Source organism: Crocodylus porosus, unplaced genomic scaffold, assembly GCF_001723895.1.
Source record: "Crocodylus porosus isolate Cpor-Errol unplaced genomic scaffold, CroPor_comp1, whole genome shotgun sequence".
Taxonomy (NCBI): Eukaryota; Metazoa; Chordata; order Crocodylia; family Crocodylidae; genus Crocodylus; species Crocodylus porosus.
Genome location: NW_017728909.1, coordinates 53,738,215 through 53,756,896, shown reverse-complemented (window position 1 = coordinate 53,756,896; position 18,682 = coordinate 53,738,215). Strand labels below are relative to the sequence as shown.

General features: G+C 43.5%; 1 protein-coding gene across 1 annotated transcript in view; it reads right to left on the bottom strand.

Annotated features, from left to right (window-relative positions):
• Nucleotides 1-5,909: 5,909 nt before the first annotated feature.
• Nucleotides 5,910-18,682, bottom strand: part of ATP6AP1L (ATPase H+ transporting accessory protein 1 like) — a 33,012-nt gene continuing 20,239 nt past the window's right edge. Inside the window, exons 3-8 of the mRNA XM_019531711.1 lie at nt 15,739-15,779; nt 14,838-14,899; nt 11,708-11,949; nt 9,280-9,330; nt 7,618-7,861; nt 5,910-6,345 (exon numbers count right to left, since the gene is read on the bottom strand). Of these exons, the coding sequence (XP_019387256.1) occupies nt 6,043-6,345; nt 7,618-7,861; nt 9,280-9,330; nt 11,708-11,949; nt 14,838-14,899; nt 15,739-15,779 (943 nt within the window). The 3' untranslated portion in view covers nt 5,910-6,042. The remainder of the gene's footprint in view (nt 6,346-7,617; nt 7,862-9,279; nt 9,331-11,707; nt 11,950-14,837; nt 14,900-15,738; nt 15,780-18,682) is intronic.

Sequence of the window (18,682 nt, the reverse complement as noted above, 5' to 3'; positions counted from 1 at the left end):
ATGCTTTTGTGACCTGATCGTAAAAGGCAATCAGGTTGGTCTGACATGACCTGCCCCTAATGAAACCATGCTGGTTGCCCTTGAGCATCATCCCTGAAGCCAGCCCATTGCAGATGAGCTCCATGATGATCTTCTCAAAGAGTTTCCCTAGGATTGAGGTAAGACTGACAGACCTATAGTTGCCTGGGTTCTCCCTCCTCCCTTTTTTAAAGATGGGGACCACGTTGCTATGTTCGAATCATCTAGCACCTGGCCTGAGCACCAAAGGTCTTGTAAAGCTGTGCCAACGGCCCTGCAATAACCCTTGCTAGCTTCGTCAACACCCCGGGGTGAAGAGCATCTGGACCCGCTGATCTGAACACATCCATCCCCTTCAGAAGCTTTCTAATCCAGTCCTCCCCAACCTGAGGTCTGGAGGCGTTCCCCTCGAGCCCGTCTTGCATCACGGTGGGGAAGTCCCAGTCCCTGCACAAGAAAATGGAGGTGAAGCATTGGTAAAAGAGGTCTGCTTTCTCCTCTGGCACAATCACCAGATTGCCCAGAGTGTCTTGCAGGGGCCCCACATTTACCAGTGCTTTCTTCATTCTCCCTATATATTTGAAAAAGGACTTATTATCTTTGATTTTGGACGCAAGTCCTAGCTCTATGCCCGTCTTAGCTTTCCTGACAGCCCCCCTACAGGCCTGAGCAGAGGAGGTATACTCCTCTTTGGAGATAGCACCTCCTTCCACCAGGTGTACCCTGCCTTTTTGGCAATCAGGTATTCCTGGACACCCTTGGTGAGCCAGGGGGGCTTTTGGGCACTCTTGCCCCCCTTGCTTCTTGTTGGGATGGTCACCCATTGGGCCTTGAGTATCATTTCCTTAAGGAACGACCACTCATCTTGGGCACTGAGTTCCCCTGCCCTTGAGAACCCCAGTGCCTCTCCCACTAATTTCCTCAACTTGTTGAAGTTGACCCTCTTGAAGTCTAGGGCTACCGCCTTGCTGCAGGCCCTTGACACCCTGCGCTGGATGGTGAATTCCAGCAAGCGATGATTGCAATCACCCAGGTGGTCAAGGACCTGGAGGCCCCTTACCCGGTCGTTGCCTGTGGCCAGGACCAGGTCCAACAGGGCATTTCCTCTGGTGGGACTGTGCACCTCCTGAATTAAGTGGAATGGTCCGACCTGGCTGACTGTTCTTCTCAGCAGATGTCCGGGTAATTTAAATCACCCATGACAACTACATCCCTTGCCTTAAGTGCCTGTGCAAGCTGGCCCAAAAATTCCCGATCCAGCTCCTCCCCTTGGCTGGGGGGTCTGTAGTAGACCCCCACCTTTAAATCCCTCTCCCCACAGCCCCCTTCTACCTTGACCCAGAGCACTTCAGCTTGCCCCTCCTCTGACCCCATTCTGCTGGCAGAGGATATGTATTGCTCCTTGTCATTCTTCTTAAAGGACCCTTCCCTGTCTGTCTTGTAATAGGGAATAAAAGGAAGCCCTATTACATGGCACTATTGGATAATTACTGGGCCTATAGCCATGTATTTTTGCCCTGATAAGCTCAACTTTGGTCATTCCTTATGCATTCACATCAAATTATACTGACAATAAGTGATCATTTTTCCTTAACTTTTAATATCTGACACATTACCTGAACTCATTTAGCCTCCTGCATAGCTGGTGATTTCTAGAATAGGAATCTGTTTATGTAAGAATTGAACTAAATCAGTTGAAATGTATGACGGAAATCATTTTTTACTCATTTAATTTAGTGTTAACATTATGATCTTAAGCATAGCATCTGAATGTATTATGACCTTTATCTTACGTTCACTGAAGTCAATTGAGAGTCTTTTCATTAGCTCAAAGGCAGCTGAATGGGATCCTAAATCTGAACCTTTGGTCTGCCAAAGGTAAGTAATGTATATACAAAATAATGGTCTATAGATTAAACTTGAAAAATATTACAAGGCTTTGGTTTACAATAATATGTTCTTATTTTAATGGATGTTGTATTTTCATGAGGAAAAAACCTAATATTAAGCAGATGCTGGACAAGAGATTATATGTTGTTAATGGGCCTATGTTTCATACTTTTTGAGCCAATTCAGCCTGTTTTTAAGAAACACGTTTATTTTGACTGAGGGTTTTTGCTTCAGAAGCAGAACCATGAAATGCATTTGTTGCTCTAAAATGTGCCTTTGATAACAGTTGTTTATATAACACACTCAAAATGCTCAGATTCTGCCAGTCAGTCTGGATTGTGTAAATCCACATTTTTTTCATCAGCCTTATCTACCTTTTTCTCTACCCACAGAGTAATAAGCAACTGTTGTACTGCTGCTGAGTTTCTCTTTCCTTTGTGCTTCTTTAGATCTTTCTTAGATCTAGCCTCACAGTCTAAAAAGCATCTTTCATGTCCCTCTCCAGCTTTCTAACTCTCTTGTCTAAAGTGGCTTTTCTACTCTTGCTAGTGCCCTGGAGGAAGCATGTAGCAGCAGTGAATCATCAAACTTTATCACATCTGGCTCCAGCTCAGAGTCCCAACAGGGAAAAAAAAGAGCAGAACTACTACCAGGGCTCTCGTATACACTCAGATGCTGCCAGCTTGCCTTCTTTATCTTATTATATAAGACCAAATGCCATGAGTTAGAAAAGATAAGTAAAAGGGGAGGGATTTTTTTTCACCTGCTTTAATCCCTATTACTTCTATCTTGTGAATTTTAGCTTGCCTGTAACTTTGCCTGTCAATGTTGCTTATCTGCATTTCTGCCTGAGAAGATTCTCCAGTCTGCCAACTTCACTTCACACTACTTATATGGTACAAGGTGTATTTAGAACTGGAACTTCACTGTGTAAGTGTAGGGGAAAAAAGAGAAAGGCAGGGGGTTGGAGGGCGGGAGGTAGATTTTGGACATGGTAAGGATGGGGATAGATCTAAGGAAGAGAGCAGAGGGAAGGGAGGTGAAAGACACAGCAGGATGAAGCTCTGTTATCCTTGCTTTGTGCTGGCAGATTCCTGAGGTTCCTTATGTCAGCAGTGTACACTGAAACTGCCCCTCCGCCCAATGCTTTAGTTTACACCACAGTGGAGTGACTGAGAATCAAGAAGCTGCAAAAACAGCACCAGCACAGAAAAAACAGAGCTCCAGCACAGAGGAGCATTAGTCTTTTAGCTTCACAATCTGGAGAACTTATTTTTCACAATGGGCTTTTTAACTTTGCCAAATTGTTCAGTCTAACCCAGCGCATCTGCACAAGACGATTTATTGCGCATTAGATTAATCTCTATGTGGCTGGAAGGAAGCTGCCCCCAGAGCTCAGGGCTGGTCCAATCTCCACACAGCTAAGAGGGAGCTTCCCCCTGAGCCATGGCAGCTCCCCCTACCTTGGCGCCCAGGTCTGACCCCTGAGCCCCCTGCCAGCTTGAGGCTGGCACCCTGGGGAGCCTGGGGCTCCCCCCTGGCTGCTTCATGGGGGCAGGGCAGGGCAACAGCAGCCCTGGACTAGGCTGTGCCTGTTGGGCTCAGTTTGGTCCTGATGCAGGTGCACATGTAGGCGCATACCCTAATGCACCTGAATTTTCTGCACAATACCCTAGATGACTGAGTGATTTGTAAGGAACTGATTTGCAAAGCCAGACTGGCCACATCTACACGAGACATTGAATGCACAGTCGTTACTGCGCAGTCATTTAGTATTTGTGCTAAACAAGTACAAGTCTGCACAATGAAGGGATAGTTTTGGGGAGTTGCTGCTCAGTAGCACCACCAGACAGCTTTTTTGTGATGCTGACAGCACAGTAGTCTGAGACTAAGGATTTTTAGGATGGTATAAAGTGGCAATATGACTAATAAAAATTAATGAAATAAGGGAAAGAGAAATGTAAGCTGAGAATCAATAAAGACTTCTAATGATGGTACATCTTTATAGTTAGGTGGAAAATACTTTGTCATAGCACCTGATGAAGTAAACTGTCGCTTATAAAAGCTCATGCCCTTCTGAGTGAGTTATTTTTAAAGGCACCACCCTGCCCTGCCTTCTGCCTACTTCAGATTAACATGTCTACCTTTCTCTGCATTTATATTGCTGTAAGAAAAAAAATAGAACTGTCTTGTCAGGACATTGATTTTTTCCAGCTCTAGGACTGTCTACACTGTCTAGACCAGTGGTGCTCAACCTATGGCTTGCAGGCCAAATCCTGCTCCCAAAATGACTGGAGCTGACCTGTTGCATGGGGTAAATCAGTGCTATCCCAGAGCAGGAGCTCAGCCCTGTGCCCACAGGGATAAGGGTTGGGCAGTGGGGTCAGTGCTGAAAGGTTATTACACAGCATGGAAAGAGAGGATTAGGGGCCACAACAGCCCCACTGAGCTGCCTAGCCCTGGACATGGGCACCCAGCATGCACAGCATTGACAGTCATTTGCAGTAAATCAGGGACCAGGACTTGATGCTCTGGGCTGCCTAGTCCCAGTAACCCCCAAGCAGCATGAAGTGCCCTGCCCAAGAAGGGTACTGGATGTTGTTATGAGGCAGGTGTTCCTTACATAGCCTTGGTACAGCAGTAGGGCTCAGAGAGAGATTTACCTAGGGGCCAAGCAAACATAGCCTGTGCCTTACTTCCCAGGGCCATGGCCACCAGCTTCCTGATTCTTGCACTGGCTGCAGCTCTGCTCTGCACAGAGGGGCTGAGCTTCCATCCCTATGACCTCAGAACCATCACCACCACTGCCTGGAGTAGGTCTGTGCTAAAGGAGATCATCAGTAATGGCTCCACTGTCCATAGCAGAGGGAAGGGGCCAGGAATACTGTAGGCTCTGCCCAATGTCTCGTCTCCACCCATGACAATGCTGGAGCTGAAGGCTGTAGGTAACAGAAGGGATCTAGAGGTAGATTCTGGGACCTGGCCAGGAACCCATTCCCACACCTACATTTGGCACTAGCTACCAAGAACCCAGTCCAGCTGCATACCCAGCAGCAGGCCATCTCCCTCCCCACTTTCTCAGCTGGAGCGTAGTGGATTCCCACAGTGCATCCAGGTTGTAAGTACCCAACCCATTGGTCTAAAATGTTGAGTATTATTAGTTTAGACCATTGGTCATCAACCCCTAGCACACATGCCAGAGCATGGCACACAAAGGTATTTTGTTTGGCATGTGTGCCTTGGAGTGGATGGCAGGGAAGTAACCAGGGGCTCAATCCTTGTTGTGGCAGTGCAGACCCAACCCTTTCCTCACCATCCAGAGGTGCACGTGCACCTGCCACCAGCAACAAGTGAGTCTGGGGCTCCACAGACCCCAGTGCAGCCACTTGAAGCCTCCCAGATGACTGCCACAGCCATCCTAGGCTCTGGGCAGGCCCCTCCCACCACCACAGAGTCCAGGCTGCTCACAACAGGCAATGGGGAGGCTGCAAGCAGCTGTAGCAGGGTCTGCAGAACCCTGACCCAACCCGTTGTTGGCAGTATGTGCACGCACACCTCTGGGCAGACAGTGAGAGAGGACCAGGGCTGCTCAGCCACAGTAAGGATCAGGCCCCTCACAGCTCCCTTGCTGTCCACCCCTGGCATGCCAACATCTTACAAGTCAAGGTTGTAGGTGTTTTTGGCATTGAGCCCAAAAATGTTGCCAACCCCTGATCTAGACCAATGGAGAATATAGAAAAGGGAAAAATCTTGCCTTTAGAAGGGAGGAGTTATGAGATCTTTTTACTGTATATATAACATCTAAACCTTTATTTGAAATTCCTCCTTTCAGGGGTTTGTAAACTATCTTGGAAGATGTGGGCTTTGTTTGTGTAATATCAGAGCAGACCCTCACCACACTAATTCCCCTAATCCCAGTAGGAATCTTTTCTATCATACTGCTTTCCAAGGTATTGACTGACGATCAAGAAATAAAGACCAATGAATGACTAAACAAGTAATCTGATACATAACGTATATATAATGATTGAATTAAGTCATTTGATGGAAATGTTTAGCTAATGCACAAGCTAAGCAAGACAGAAAAAAAATACAGAAAGAGAGTGACCGCTTGAAGGAGGCAGTCAAACACTGCTAAATATAGATTTTACAGAACTCTTGGTTTCTAAGTTCATAGGATTCATTTCCATTGTTTCTCAGTGGTTCTTTTTCATCTGCCATGTCACTGTCTTTCATTTGTCCAAAATAGGCAGGAGAGGCTTTGCATTCATAGTGCCTGTCAAGAGACTTTAAGTGGATCAACATATGGAGAGCATAAGCCAGGACCAGAAGCAGAATTAATGACATAACCAACCCCATAAGAATTGCTGGTGAGAAAAAGGATGCACAATCCTTGGCATAAGCAAAATGTCCTTCTTCAATATTAAAGCCTTGAATCTGTAGAAAGAATAAAAGGGCTTATATTAAAAATAGCTGCTGTTTTACTTACAGACCACTTCATAAATTTTGCTTCTCCTGCTAGTATGGATATTAAGCCAAAGTTTTCATATAGAAAAATTGTATTTTGCAGGGCTGGCTGGATTTGATTCACAGAATTTATTCTGGCCTCTGTTCTATTCTAGTCTTGTTCACAAAATCTCCTGTGGTAACTTGACAGTCAAATCACATTTAACTGTATGCTTGGTAATACGGTTTTACAAAGCATTCCCAGATTTGGTAAGAGTAAAAAAATTCTCTCCAGAAATTCTTACTAATGTGGACACAGCTATTAAGGAAACAAGGAAACGCTTCCTGTTGCCTGCCTTAAATACTTAATTTTACAGTGCTAGCTTCAGATCTGATATAAATGGATACAATTCCTTTGAAATATGTGAGTTCTACTCATTCACATGTGGTCTGAGTTTTGCCCCTATAGTGAAAATTCCACCCATTGGTATAAATGAGGGAGAGTTACTTCAACTCTAACATAGGGTAAAACTATACAGTTGTGTATGGGGAAGACAGATGGGACTATCTCAGACTGCTGTTTTTAAGACCATCTCCCTGTGAGTTAGAAAATGAAGGAGCTATATTTCTTCTCTCTCTCTTCTCAGCTATTCATTACCCTCCCAGTATCCCCTATTTCCCTCCAGTGCCCATTTGCTGCTCAGTCTTGGCTGAAATGGCTGTTCCTTCATGAGGCTTCACTTCTGTCTCTTTTTCTATTGAGGAGATGCAACTGCAGGATCAATAACCATTATAAAAATTCTCCTGGATAACATCTAAAACTGACCGAAAATTCTGAACTCTGGAGTACCTGAATTCTTGTTAGCTGGAAGAGCAGAACACAGATCTGTGCAAGGGCTGAAGCATCTACTGGTGCCAGTTTTGAGTTCCTGAGATACTGGCCCCAGCCAAAGTGTCTCAAGAACTGTTGAACCATAGCCAGCCAGAGAAGTAGAGCAAAATGGGGCACCCCTGTGATAGATGACCGCCCCTTCCAAAAAAAATTACATAAAAAACCATTCTGCATCTCCTCTCATTTAACAAGCAGTTAAGTTTGATCATTTCGATCTTTTCTGTTCAAAGGTTACTCCATGATCCCAGGAGATCTTCTAAGCTGCTTGAAGCAGGTCATTAACTCTTCCTGGCATCACTGAACAGAGTTGCCTAGTCAATGAAGTTCTATTAAATTACTCATAAAATTCTGTGTTAACATTGTCTTATTACCTGGAAATCGATAAAAGTGACTTCCCAAAGCCTGGATACATCATTTGCAGAGCTGGGCATCAGGAGTGCATCATACCTCTGCAAGCTACTCACATGTTCACAATGATAGGAATAACTTGCTGGAGCATATATTTGGGTTGCATTAAACGTTGCTTGTATAGAATGATTGTAAAGAATCTGTACTCTATGTAAACTAAACCAGTTCTGAACAGACAGCTTGTAATAACTGCTTGTCAATAAGAATCTGAAAATAATATTGTAGAAAAAGAGAGAATTAAAAAGACTTTCAAAAGTGAAAACATGCCTTGTTGAATCCCACCTATAAAAGAGCCTTATAGGACTTGCTCAAGTTAATAGAACCATGCCTATTTATACCAGGTGAGTATCTGGCTCTTTCTGTCGCTGTATGGGAAAGTAAGTCTGAAAGATAATACTAGACTCCTGATTTCTGCAGCTGATGGTGATTGGTTCTCTCACAGGAATGGTTCCAGGCACAGTAAGGTGGTCACAAAGGTACTGCACATTTCTGATTGTCTCTTTATGAGTAGCATTAGAGAAATACCATCCAATCAACTTGCCTCCTCCTGTTACAAATTACAGGCTTCCTAGGCAGTTGACTGGTAGGAGGGAAATTGTTTCAAAAAGCTGGTTTGGATAGAAAAAATTACACTGCTTGAAAAAAATATATGTAATAGAAATGTGTTCTAGTGGTATTGTGATATTTTCCAATTTATTCACATCTTGGATGTGAGAATTTTTTCAGGTGGCAGCTTAAGGATACATTAAGATTCATGCACCAGTGTAGATCTTGCCTTCGTTAGGACTCAGTCCTACAAGGATCTGAGAGACTCTTAACACCTCACACAATCTCCTCTGAGAGCCCACAGAAGTCAATAAAATGAATCCCATTGACCTGGAAGGACATCTGTTCTTTAGACTGTAAATTTACAAAGTGTTTTACTTGTTAAGTTTTCTATATTCATAAGACTCTTAAAAGATAAAATACCAATGATTTACATGTGTAGTAGAATCTTATTTTGTATTATACATTGGTAGGTAATATTTACTTCTCCACACATTTTGCTACATATTATTTTATAGTTTCCCAGAATGTGCCAGATGCTTCATAGAGGATACAAAGAAATATTCCATACCCTAAGGAATATATGGCCTAAATTTTAGACAAGGCACAGTAAGTGAGCAAGGCAAGCAGTCAGGAGAAAATGTGGTGTGCAAGAATGAAGTTTACAGTCTCCTATCATATGGATACTCAGCTCATGCCTGGGCACATCTTGCTTAAACACAGGTCACATACACCTGTTATTTGGCAGACAGCATCTACTTCCCGGATTGACAAGGAAGCCTCAGTCTTATGTCTGAGAGTACACTACCATCAATTTAAGGAAAAAAGGAAATGTTCTACTTTAAAAAATGGCCTGATCTTTTCCGAAAATGAAACAATATAAAAGTGAAGGAAAAAGTTCAGATGACATATGTGGACCCTAATGAACCGTCTTTGATATGTTTTCCTATATAATTAACAAGCCTGAGTCATAATTCTTGCTTATGCAGAATATTTTCCAAAATAATTAAAAACCATGCATTCAAGATACCAGGATTTGCTAATCTAATAAATTTTTGAATCTTATCTTGTATACCTACCTAATAACAAGATCTTTCAGATTGTCAATGTCACCAAACTTGAGTGAAAGCCTGAGTCAAAAAAAAAACCAATGTCAAATTAGAAATAGGGCTAATATACATATCAAATGATCAAAACGTTATTAGAGAGCAGAATATTTCAATTCAGATCCCCTAAGAGTCAATGTTAAAGAGTGAAATCGCAATTCCATTCAAGTCAAGGATAGTTTTGCGGTTGATTTGAATGAAGCTTGGACTTCAAAAAGGAAATACTTCACATGCTTAAAAGTTCTACATAGTGCATGTCCCACCTACATAAACAACTGGAGGTTACCGCAGGGAGGGACACACCTATGTAACTTTAGGCCTTAAGTCTGAGAGAAATTAAAAGCACAACTAGACAATTTCATTTTGGCTAAAAACCTGAAAGTTTTGCTCTTCAAAAATCACTTACAATTTGCTTGTCTGAAATTAGATCCACTAAGCAAGAATGCTGGTTTCAAACCTTCATTTGCTTAAGTTACAACTATACATATCAAATGGAGGACAGAGGCAAACTTCACATTAAATATGATGCCTGAGCCAGGACTCAGAGCATATAAAACACAGGAATAACTATGTATGTATGTAATACAGTAATTTAAGTCAGACACCTGTGGGCCCTGGTCTTTGGTTCTGGGTTCAAGTGAACTATGCTGGTTAGGCAGTGTGAAGCAACCTAAAGGTTTATCTAAAAACAATGGATAGGTTTCTATTAATATAATAGAATAAAGTGGTAAAAGTCCTACCAAGGGTTAGAAGGGAAGGTGTGGATCACATAGCAGTCTGCCTGATTTGCATGTGTTTATTAAACTACTAGCTGTCTAATGGCAGAAGATTATTTTTCAATGCATTTTTATTAAAACTAACATTAGTTTTTCCTCATTTCAATTTATCTTTCAAAATACAGATTGACTATTCAAATTCTGACTAAGCATGAGACAAGCTTTTAGTTCAGATATAGTGTCTCAGTTGCATAGATGGCTTTTGCTATAGTAACCTGGCACTTATTGAAACCTGAACAATTTCCGCTGTGTTGGTGCAGTGGATGGAACACTGAGAAAGCAAGAGTTGTTTCCAGTTCTCCCACTGATTTGTTTGAGGACTTCACTGTACCCTGTGTGCCTCAGTTTCCCAAATAAAATGGGAATCATGAAGTGATAATTCAGTTACATAAATTACGGATTATTATTGCTGTTGCTGTATAGTATCACATCCCCAATACTGCTTTGCCCCCTTTCTGTTATTAGTTGGCAATTCCTCTGTCCTGTTAAGTAGCACCTTACTTATATGAGCACATGGCAACCCTGCTCCCCACTAGGGTCTTTGAAAAGCACAGATATTGGGTATTGATTGTGTGGGAGATGAGATTCCTCATTGTTCGCTCTCAGTCGGGAGGGGGAAGGCAAGGGCAGGCCTGGCTGGTAGGAAGCATGTCCAAACAGAGGCTTGGGGTATTCCTATCCTCTACTCATGTTTCCCCCTCCCTCCTGTTCACCTTGTCGAGTGTGCATCCCCTAAGTGTCCCCTAGGGTGGCAGAGCTGGCTACGGGGTGGAGTGAGTGCTCCAGGGGGCAGACACAAAGAGCCTGCCAACATGGCCTGGGAGGCAGCAATGCTCTGGGGATAGAGGACAGATGCTGAAGCCCAAGCCACTGCAGAAAGGTCAGGGCACTGCTGAGGTCTGCATGGGTGTCCCAGCCCCCTGCTCTGTAGGATGGGGGCACCCCCAAAGCAGGAAGCAGGCTCCCCACAGAGTACCCCAAGCCTGGGCACCTCCCTCAGGGCTCTGCCCGGAGCTAGGCTCAGGCACGGGCTCCCCTTGCAGCAGGCAGCTGCAGCCAGCACCCCAGAAAGACATGGCTCCACACATGTCACAGCAGCTTCAGGGCAACTGGGGGTGCAGATGAGTCAGAGGCTTTGTGTACTGGGAGCACACAGAGCCAGCTTACAGGATTCCTGGGCTCCTTTCACACCAGCCTCCTCGTCAAGGTCTCCCTGCAGTATGTATCCTCCGGGGAAGTGGGGAGGAAGAGCAGACCCCTCAATGGAGTGTGTGTGATAATATTACTTAATTATGTAATAAATATGCCAGTAATTGTTTTTGTTTGTTTGTAAATTTTGCATATCATCAATAAGAAAAAAATTCTTAGACCGAAAGCTTTGCAGCCATATGTCAAAAAACACCTGGGGAAAGTGGAGAGTAAGTAGAGCTATGACTACCTCAACACGTATTGGCCAGTAGAGTTAAACAGAAGAAAAAAAATAGTTCTTCCCTCAGTGTAAAAGAGAAGCGCTTAAAATGCTTGGGGTCTTGGAGCTTCAAACCTCCTAGGGTTGTGCCCTAAGCAACTGACTACCAGCATCCCTGCAAATCCGTGAGATCACTGCAAGTAGGATGCCATCTTACGTTGCACTGTCTTCACTGCAGTTAGAATCCCCAACGTCTACTGTCGCATGAATGCCAAACGTCTTCTCAGTCAGGTCCAGCTGAGTGTGGTTTTTAAATTTAATCATTATCCTTTTGGCCCAGAAAAGAATGCAGGGAATTCCATTAATTGTGACATTTACAGGGCTGTGGTGACTGTGAGTGAAAGTCCCCCAAGATTCTCTTTCTGATTGTCCTCTTCTGCTCAAGTTGTAGTTGACAATCTAAACCATACAGAGATAATCATGAAAAAAATGTTATTACAATACTGTTTCACCACATAATGGAATATATAATTTTAGTACTGGGAAAGCACCCAGTACATCCAGATTCCAGCTGCACTGAGCTCATGCTCAGTGCTCATGAACTGGAGAGGCAAAGATGTCTCGGGGCAACCTTTCCAGCTTCTGCAATCCTGGGTATGGCAGGGGACCATCTAGGCCTCCAGGTTAACCAAGAATAGCCAGACAGCTAATGTACCTAATAACAGCTAGAAATGCCTCTTACAGCCTGTTCACCTGATCCAGGATCACTGAGACACACTGTCTTCCCACCATAGTCCCTTCCATCTCCAGCCCCACACACAACACCCCCTTCACAAAACAGTTAAGCAAGATTTGCAATAGCAGCCATACACAGACAGGAGATTTCCCTTCAACAGGAGCATCTTTAGCTGCACTGTTAGGAGACAGTTCTTAGTTCTTTCCAGTCTTCTCAAGCACCGTGAAGGAGACTTAGCTTAGCCCAAGGATTTGGACCTACAGGCTGAAAGGCTATGCAACAATTATTCAGTTCACCTGGCAAAGTGAATGATAACATGGGTGTAAAACTGCAAGCAGAATTTGGCCCAATATTGTTTTTAAATAATGAAAGTTGGTTAGATGGTTAAACACAACAGCAAGGTCAGATCTGTGTGTTTAAAACGCGTTGGATTTTTTCTCCATGTTTTTGGATGTGCTTTTATAGGAAATAGAAATATACTGGCCTAATTCCACAGTCAAACAAAGCATGCAGGGGCAGACATGCAGGGGTGTATACTTGCAGCAGCACATATTACCTCAAAGCATGTCCCTGCATGTGCACTTTTTTGCAGTACAAATTGTCCCACAGCAGGCAAACTGCCCTTGCCCAGTTCCTCCCAGCTCTTCAGCCAGAGAGAACTGGAGCCTGGGGCCAGCACCTGTGCTGGCCCCAGCAGTCTTACACGGTGGCATGCTAGATTAGCAGAGGCAACAGAGGCCTGACTGGCAGCCAGAGCATTGCTCTGGTCGGCCCTGCCTCTGTGTGCTGGTGCACACTTGTTTTGCGTGCTTTGCATTGCTCTTGTGTTCATGGGTTTTTCTGCTACCAGGAAATCCCAGTAGCACATTCTGCCACTGCACTGCAAATCTGCAGCACAGCACACATTTTAACATTGACCATGTGCAGTTTGTGGCACCACAAACTGTGTACCCCTGCTTGTCTGGATGCAGCCAATGAGATCTTTTAGTTTGCAAGCCTGACATCTCCTGAATAAGCCAATGTAACTGCAGTGTCTATGTAGTTTCACATATGTAAAGGAGAACAGAGCTTAACCCAGGAGATCACAAACAAAAGTACTGAATCACAGTCATAAACAGCATTTTACAAGACAATTGCATAGCCATAGTTATGCCACAAAATTGTCTTAGCTTAAAGAGATTTTTATTTTGCTTTTGTACTTGGCATATCAGCTCTCCTATCTAAGTCCTAAAAGCCCATATGATACTTGATTTTTATATAGCATACAAAGACTGCCTTAGGATTTAAGATGAGTAGATTTTTTGTGGCATTGAGAAAGAATTGTCAGAGAGTTTCCAACCACAAGCAGCAATAAATGTAACGATAAGATTACAAGGATTATATGTAAAGGAAAAGAAAAATTTGTCTTCTCTGTTACCATGTGAATTATTTACAAACAACTGTTAGGAACCTTAGCAGTAGTGACAAAGTGGATTAAATCACTTAAGGATTAAATCACAACTTCTGCCTGTTTATGAAAATGCAAACCTTTCTGTATCTTTGGGGTCAGTTCAACAGTCAGGGCACTGACAGATGTGCAGCTCCCCACTGTAACTCATGATACTTCACAGGAAGCACCATGAGTTATAGTGACCTCCGACCCAACAGATGTTCTCTGTTGGGTCCAGAGGGGTGGGGGATCAACTTCCACTTTGGTGCCAGCTGCATGTCTGTAGCCTCTCTCTCCTAGCACCCCCAGCTCTGGTGCTGTCTTCAGGATGGGAGGGAGAGAAGGAAGTAAAAGGAGCTCCGTCTGCAGTTTGCCTAGCCTGTAGGCAAGAGTGGGGAGTGGGGCCAGGTAACCAATCTACCTGCCCTCTCTGCTCCAGCGCAAGCTGGGCAAACCCCAGGCCAAACTTCCTCCCCTCCCTAGACCCTCTCCCATCCTGAAATCAGCTCTGGGGGCAGGACTGGGCTGAGCTGCATGAGCCCAGCTCTGCTCCCAGGAAGACATTGAAAGAAGCTAATGAAGGTACTTTGCTTTGGAGCAGCTTCATTTGAACCCTCATGTAATGGGGGTTCATTTGTCATGTGATTGGACACTTTTTAAGCGCTCTACAGCTGTGCACTTCTATCAGGGCATGGCTGTAGTGCACTTTCAGGGGACTGATCACGTGCCAAAATGTCACTTCTGTTGGCGCCCTCACACTTCCCACTGAATTTAGCAGACTAGTTAGGTCTTCTGTACAAGTCATATGAACAAAACTTGGATCCTGTGTTCAGGAAAATCAGCATTGCAGCCAGATGGTGCTACATCTGAGAAAGGATGACAAGATTTGGTCCTATGGATCTGAAGCTGCAAGGTGCTCTGCACATCTAGAAAGGTACTCAAAGCCCTCAACTCTCACTGACCTTCATCTAAGTTGAAGTCACTCAGCACTCCTAGGAATTGGCCAGGGCCTACCAGAATCAAGTCATTAGGAGAAATACTGGCTGCCAGTGTGGACAATCAGCCTTACTATAAGAATTCAGATAACTTTGATGGTTGGTCCATGAAAAAAAACAATCAACAAAAAAACATCTAAATATGTCCAAAAAGACTGTGCAATCCAATATCTTGACACCTCCATACCTGAGTAATTGCTACTTGATTTATGTTAAGTTTTGGCTTCACACCACCATCGAACTGTTGCTCTGGAGAAAAAGAGAAAGTCATGAGAATAAATGGAAAAATGTTCGATCTAGAAATGTATGACCCTGCATGTTCCATTACAAGGAAAAGGGCACAAAAGGCAACACACTTTTAAGAGAGTTCCCTTGTTTTGTGAAATCTATTTCCATTTAGTTCAGAGAGCAGGCATACACTGAACAAACATTTGTTTTCAACAAATCACTTTTCCAATATATTTTACTTCTGGTGCATGTTGAGTTTTTGTGATTCAGAGATTAATCCCTTATTTGGTGCAAGGAACTTCAGGATTTACTACTACAGATGTATTAATTCATCCCATATCTATTCATAAGAGGCTTCTCACAGCGGACCACATTTTCAAAGCAGCATGTACTGTATGACCATACAAAAGACTGCATGCACAATGCATATATTAATGTCTGTGTTTAATCAATGTGCATTTGTACTGTGGGTGAGTGAGCAATTACTGGATTAGTTTGCACAAATCCAAGCCTTTGTAGGGACAACACAACCTTGTGAATACTCCCCTTGCACTACTCTTTGAAGATTTAGTCCCACATGTTTTCAGTGGATACAAAACACTCTAACAGTTCATTTTATTTCATGTATATCAAATTCCATCCAGTGCCCTTATATAATCCATAATTTTCTCTTTTAACAAGGAAAATCCTTTAAAATGGTACTCTTTAAAGAGGGTTTCACTATAAAAGATTTATAACACATCCATTCTCTAGCAGAAGTTTCACTGATGTCAATAGAAACTGTATGTGGAAATCAAGACTAAAACGATGGTGTCAACAGAGATAACATTAGTACATTCCAGTGCACTGAAAAGTCTTACCATTTCTTTGGGGAAGCTCTTCATCAGAAAATGCATGTGTACTAGAAGAGAGAAGAAAAACATTTATTTGAAACAACTTCAGTGTGGAGGGTTCTTCTTTGTAACATCCCATTCAACTGCTATTTACTTGTAGTTAAAAACATATCTCTGATCTTTGGTTGGATTATGTCATAGTGACATGTCAAACAGCCCTAAAGGCAGTATATCCAGGCATATGACAATCAACACAATATTAGAGGATTTAGTGAGGTACAGCAGGTTCCCATGCTATGCCCTGACCCTTCTGGCAGAAAACAGTGTTAGAAGTCAAGACCTCCCCGCCATCTTTTCCATCCAAAAGTTGTTGTTTTAGCCCTGAGAAAATGCTGGCAACTACCTTAATTTAGAAAAACCTTCATCCTGTTCTAGATCACTAAAGGAGTCCGATACAGTTTCAGCCCAGAAGCAGAGGAGCACAAGGAGGGCACTATGCATTCCCTAGCCACAGTTGAAGATCAGCCTCAGCATGTTTAGAACAAACTCTAAAATACCTACCCCTAGCCTAGTGCAGGAAACCTGCCCTTCCCTACTATACAGCTACAATAAGGCATAGCTATACTGCCTCCTCCATTCTTAGGTTTCAAGGGGCTTGGTCCCCGAGTTCTCAGACCATAAATATCTTTGGTGGCATTGAAAAAAACCATGAATTTCATGGATGTCAGCGAGATGTTGCATCTCCTTCACTTTGTCTTCTCACTATGTGTTCTTCATACCATGGGTCCTCCTTTGGATCGTTCCCTTGACTTGTTGGCGATTCAATTTATTTTGCTTGGTGTTGATGTCATTCTGCCAAGCACAAAAGGTCTTATGCTTGTGGGCCATCAACGCTTGGATCTCCTGGTCATTCTCATCAAGCCAGTCTTGAAGTTTCCTGGTAGAGAATCCAAGTGTCTCTTCACAGGCACTGATGATGGTGGACTTGAAGGCACCCCAAGCAGTGCCAACATTCTCTCATTGTTGTTGACTGGATTTTGCCAGCTTTTCATTGAGGTGGAAGAGGTCTCACTTGACTGGGTCATTGAGTCCTTCAATGTTGATCTTCCATCAGCATTGCAACTGTTGCAGCCATTGCTTGGGAGCCAGTTTGAATGACATAACTGAGAGCATGGTTGGTAATCGGTCCAGCAGTTGTCAGCTCCTAGCATAGCTCAGGTGATGGAAGACAAAGTCCTCCATCAACAAGCTCTTAATGAGCAGTCCCCAGCTCCAGTAATTCAGATGCATTGTGAAACTCTGGAAAACACTGAGTATTTTCCATACCTCAGAAGCCATTTCTCCCAGAAGGCTGACAACAATGAAGAAATCTAACATCACCTCAACTGTGCAACTGCAGCCTTCAGACACCTGAGAAAATGGGCGTTCGAAGACTTCAACATCAGATCTGAAAGCAAGCTCATAGTTTATCAAGCAGTTGTGATCCCCACCTTACTGTATGGAGCTGAGACATGGACAACATACAGGTGACAGAAGTTGCTGGAGAAGTACTATCAACACTACCTGCAGACGATCCTTCTAATCCAATGAAAAGACACATGCACCAACATTAGCATCCTCTAACAAGCAAACACCACAAGCATCGAGGCAATGATCATCCAAAATCAACTTCACTGGGCTGGCCTTGTCATCTGGTTTTCAGACTCCAGATTCCTAAAACAAGTTTTATTCTTCCAGCTCAAGACTGGAAGGAGTTGAGACATCTGCTCAAGAGGAGAGCAGAGAAAGTGCTTCAACGATGTCCTCAAGGCCAACTTGAAAAAATATAACATTAACATCAACTCGTGGGAAACTATCACCCAGGACTACCCCAAATGGAGGAAGAGTCTGCTACAAGAATGTCAGTACTTTGAAACCTTACGATGACAACAGGAGACAAAAAAGGGGGAGGAGCAGAAACAGCATGTCATGGATATAACCAAGAATCCAGAGCCATCCACCCCACAAGGAAACATGTGCCTGAATTGCAGCAGAGCCTGTTGATCCTGGATCCACCTTGACAAACATCTTTACACCCACAGTAAGACAATCATGGGAGACAATCACCCTCGACTGCAAGGGATTTCCAAAGACAGATGTGGCACCTCAGGATGCCATCAGATCCTTTTAAGTTGCCACCGGATACCGGAAAATACTAGTACTGTTAGGTTTACAAACATCTACACCAAGTTATCTTGGTAGATTTTAAAATATGAATTCATAGTGTTAAACAGGTATTTGCAGCAAGATAACCACTCTATTGTTCTTCTGTAGTCAAAAAACAAGTGAAAGCTAAGCTGGTATTTTCTGAGGGTGCTTTGAGTCAAAAAAGGTTGAGAATCAATGTTATAATATAAGGAGGATCCATGGCAGTAGTTGGTCTACAGCACCCCTTAGCTTCCAATGAAAGTCTATGATATCCTTGAGCCCTGGCTGCCAGAACAGTCTCCTGGAGCCAAAGCCAACCAGGTATTAGTTAGAAGAATATATTATTCATTCTAATGTGAACCACTTCCAGGTTTGGAGAAGCATAAAGGACTCTTGCAGTAGCACTGCCTTGTCTTGCTCCTGTGCCAACTACAGTTCAAGCAGACCAGAGCATCACTCAATCATTCAGGAAACAAATTCTTATTCCAATGAATTTCTGACTCCAATGAATCAGTGTAAGTTTTGCCACTAACTTTGGCAAACCTATTCATCCTCAATGCCTTTTGATTCTGGAGGGCAGGAGGCCCTCTCTTTATATCTGTCTCTGCCTAATGAGCATGTCTGTTTTCAGCCCCTGGCACGGATCTTTGAACACTCCTGGCGCTCTGGTGTAGTGCCCGAAGACTGGAAGAAGGCCAACGTGGTGCCGATCTTCAAGAAAGGGAGGAGAGTGGATCCGGCTAACTACAGGCCCATTAACCTGACTTCTATCCTGGGGAAGATC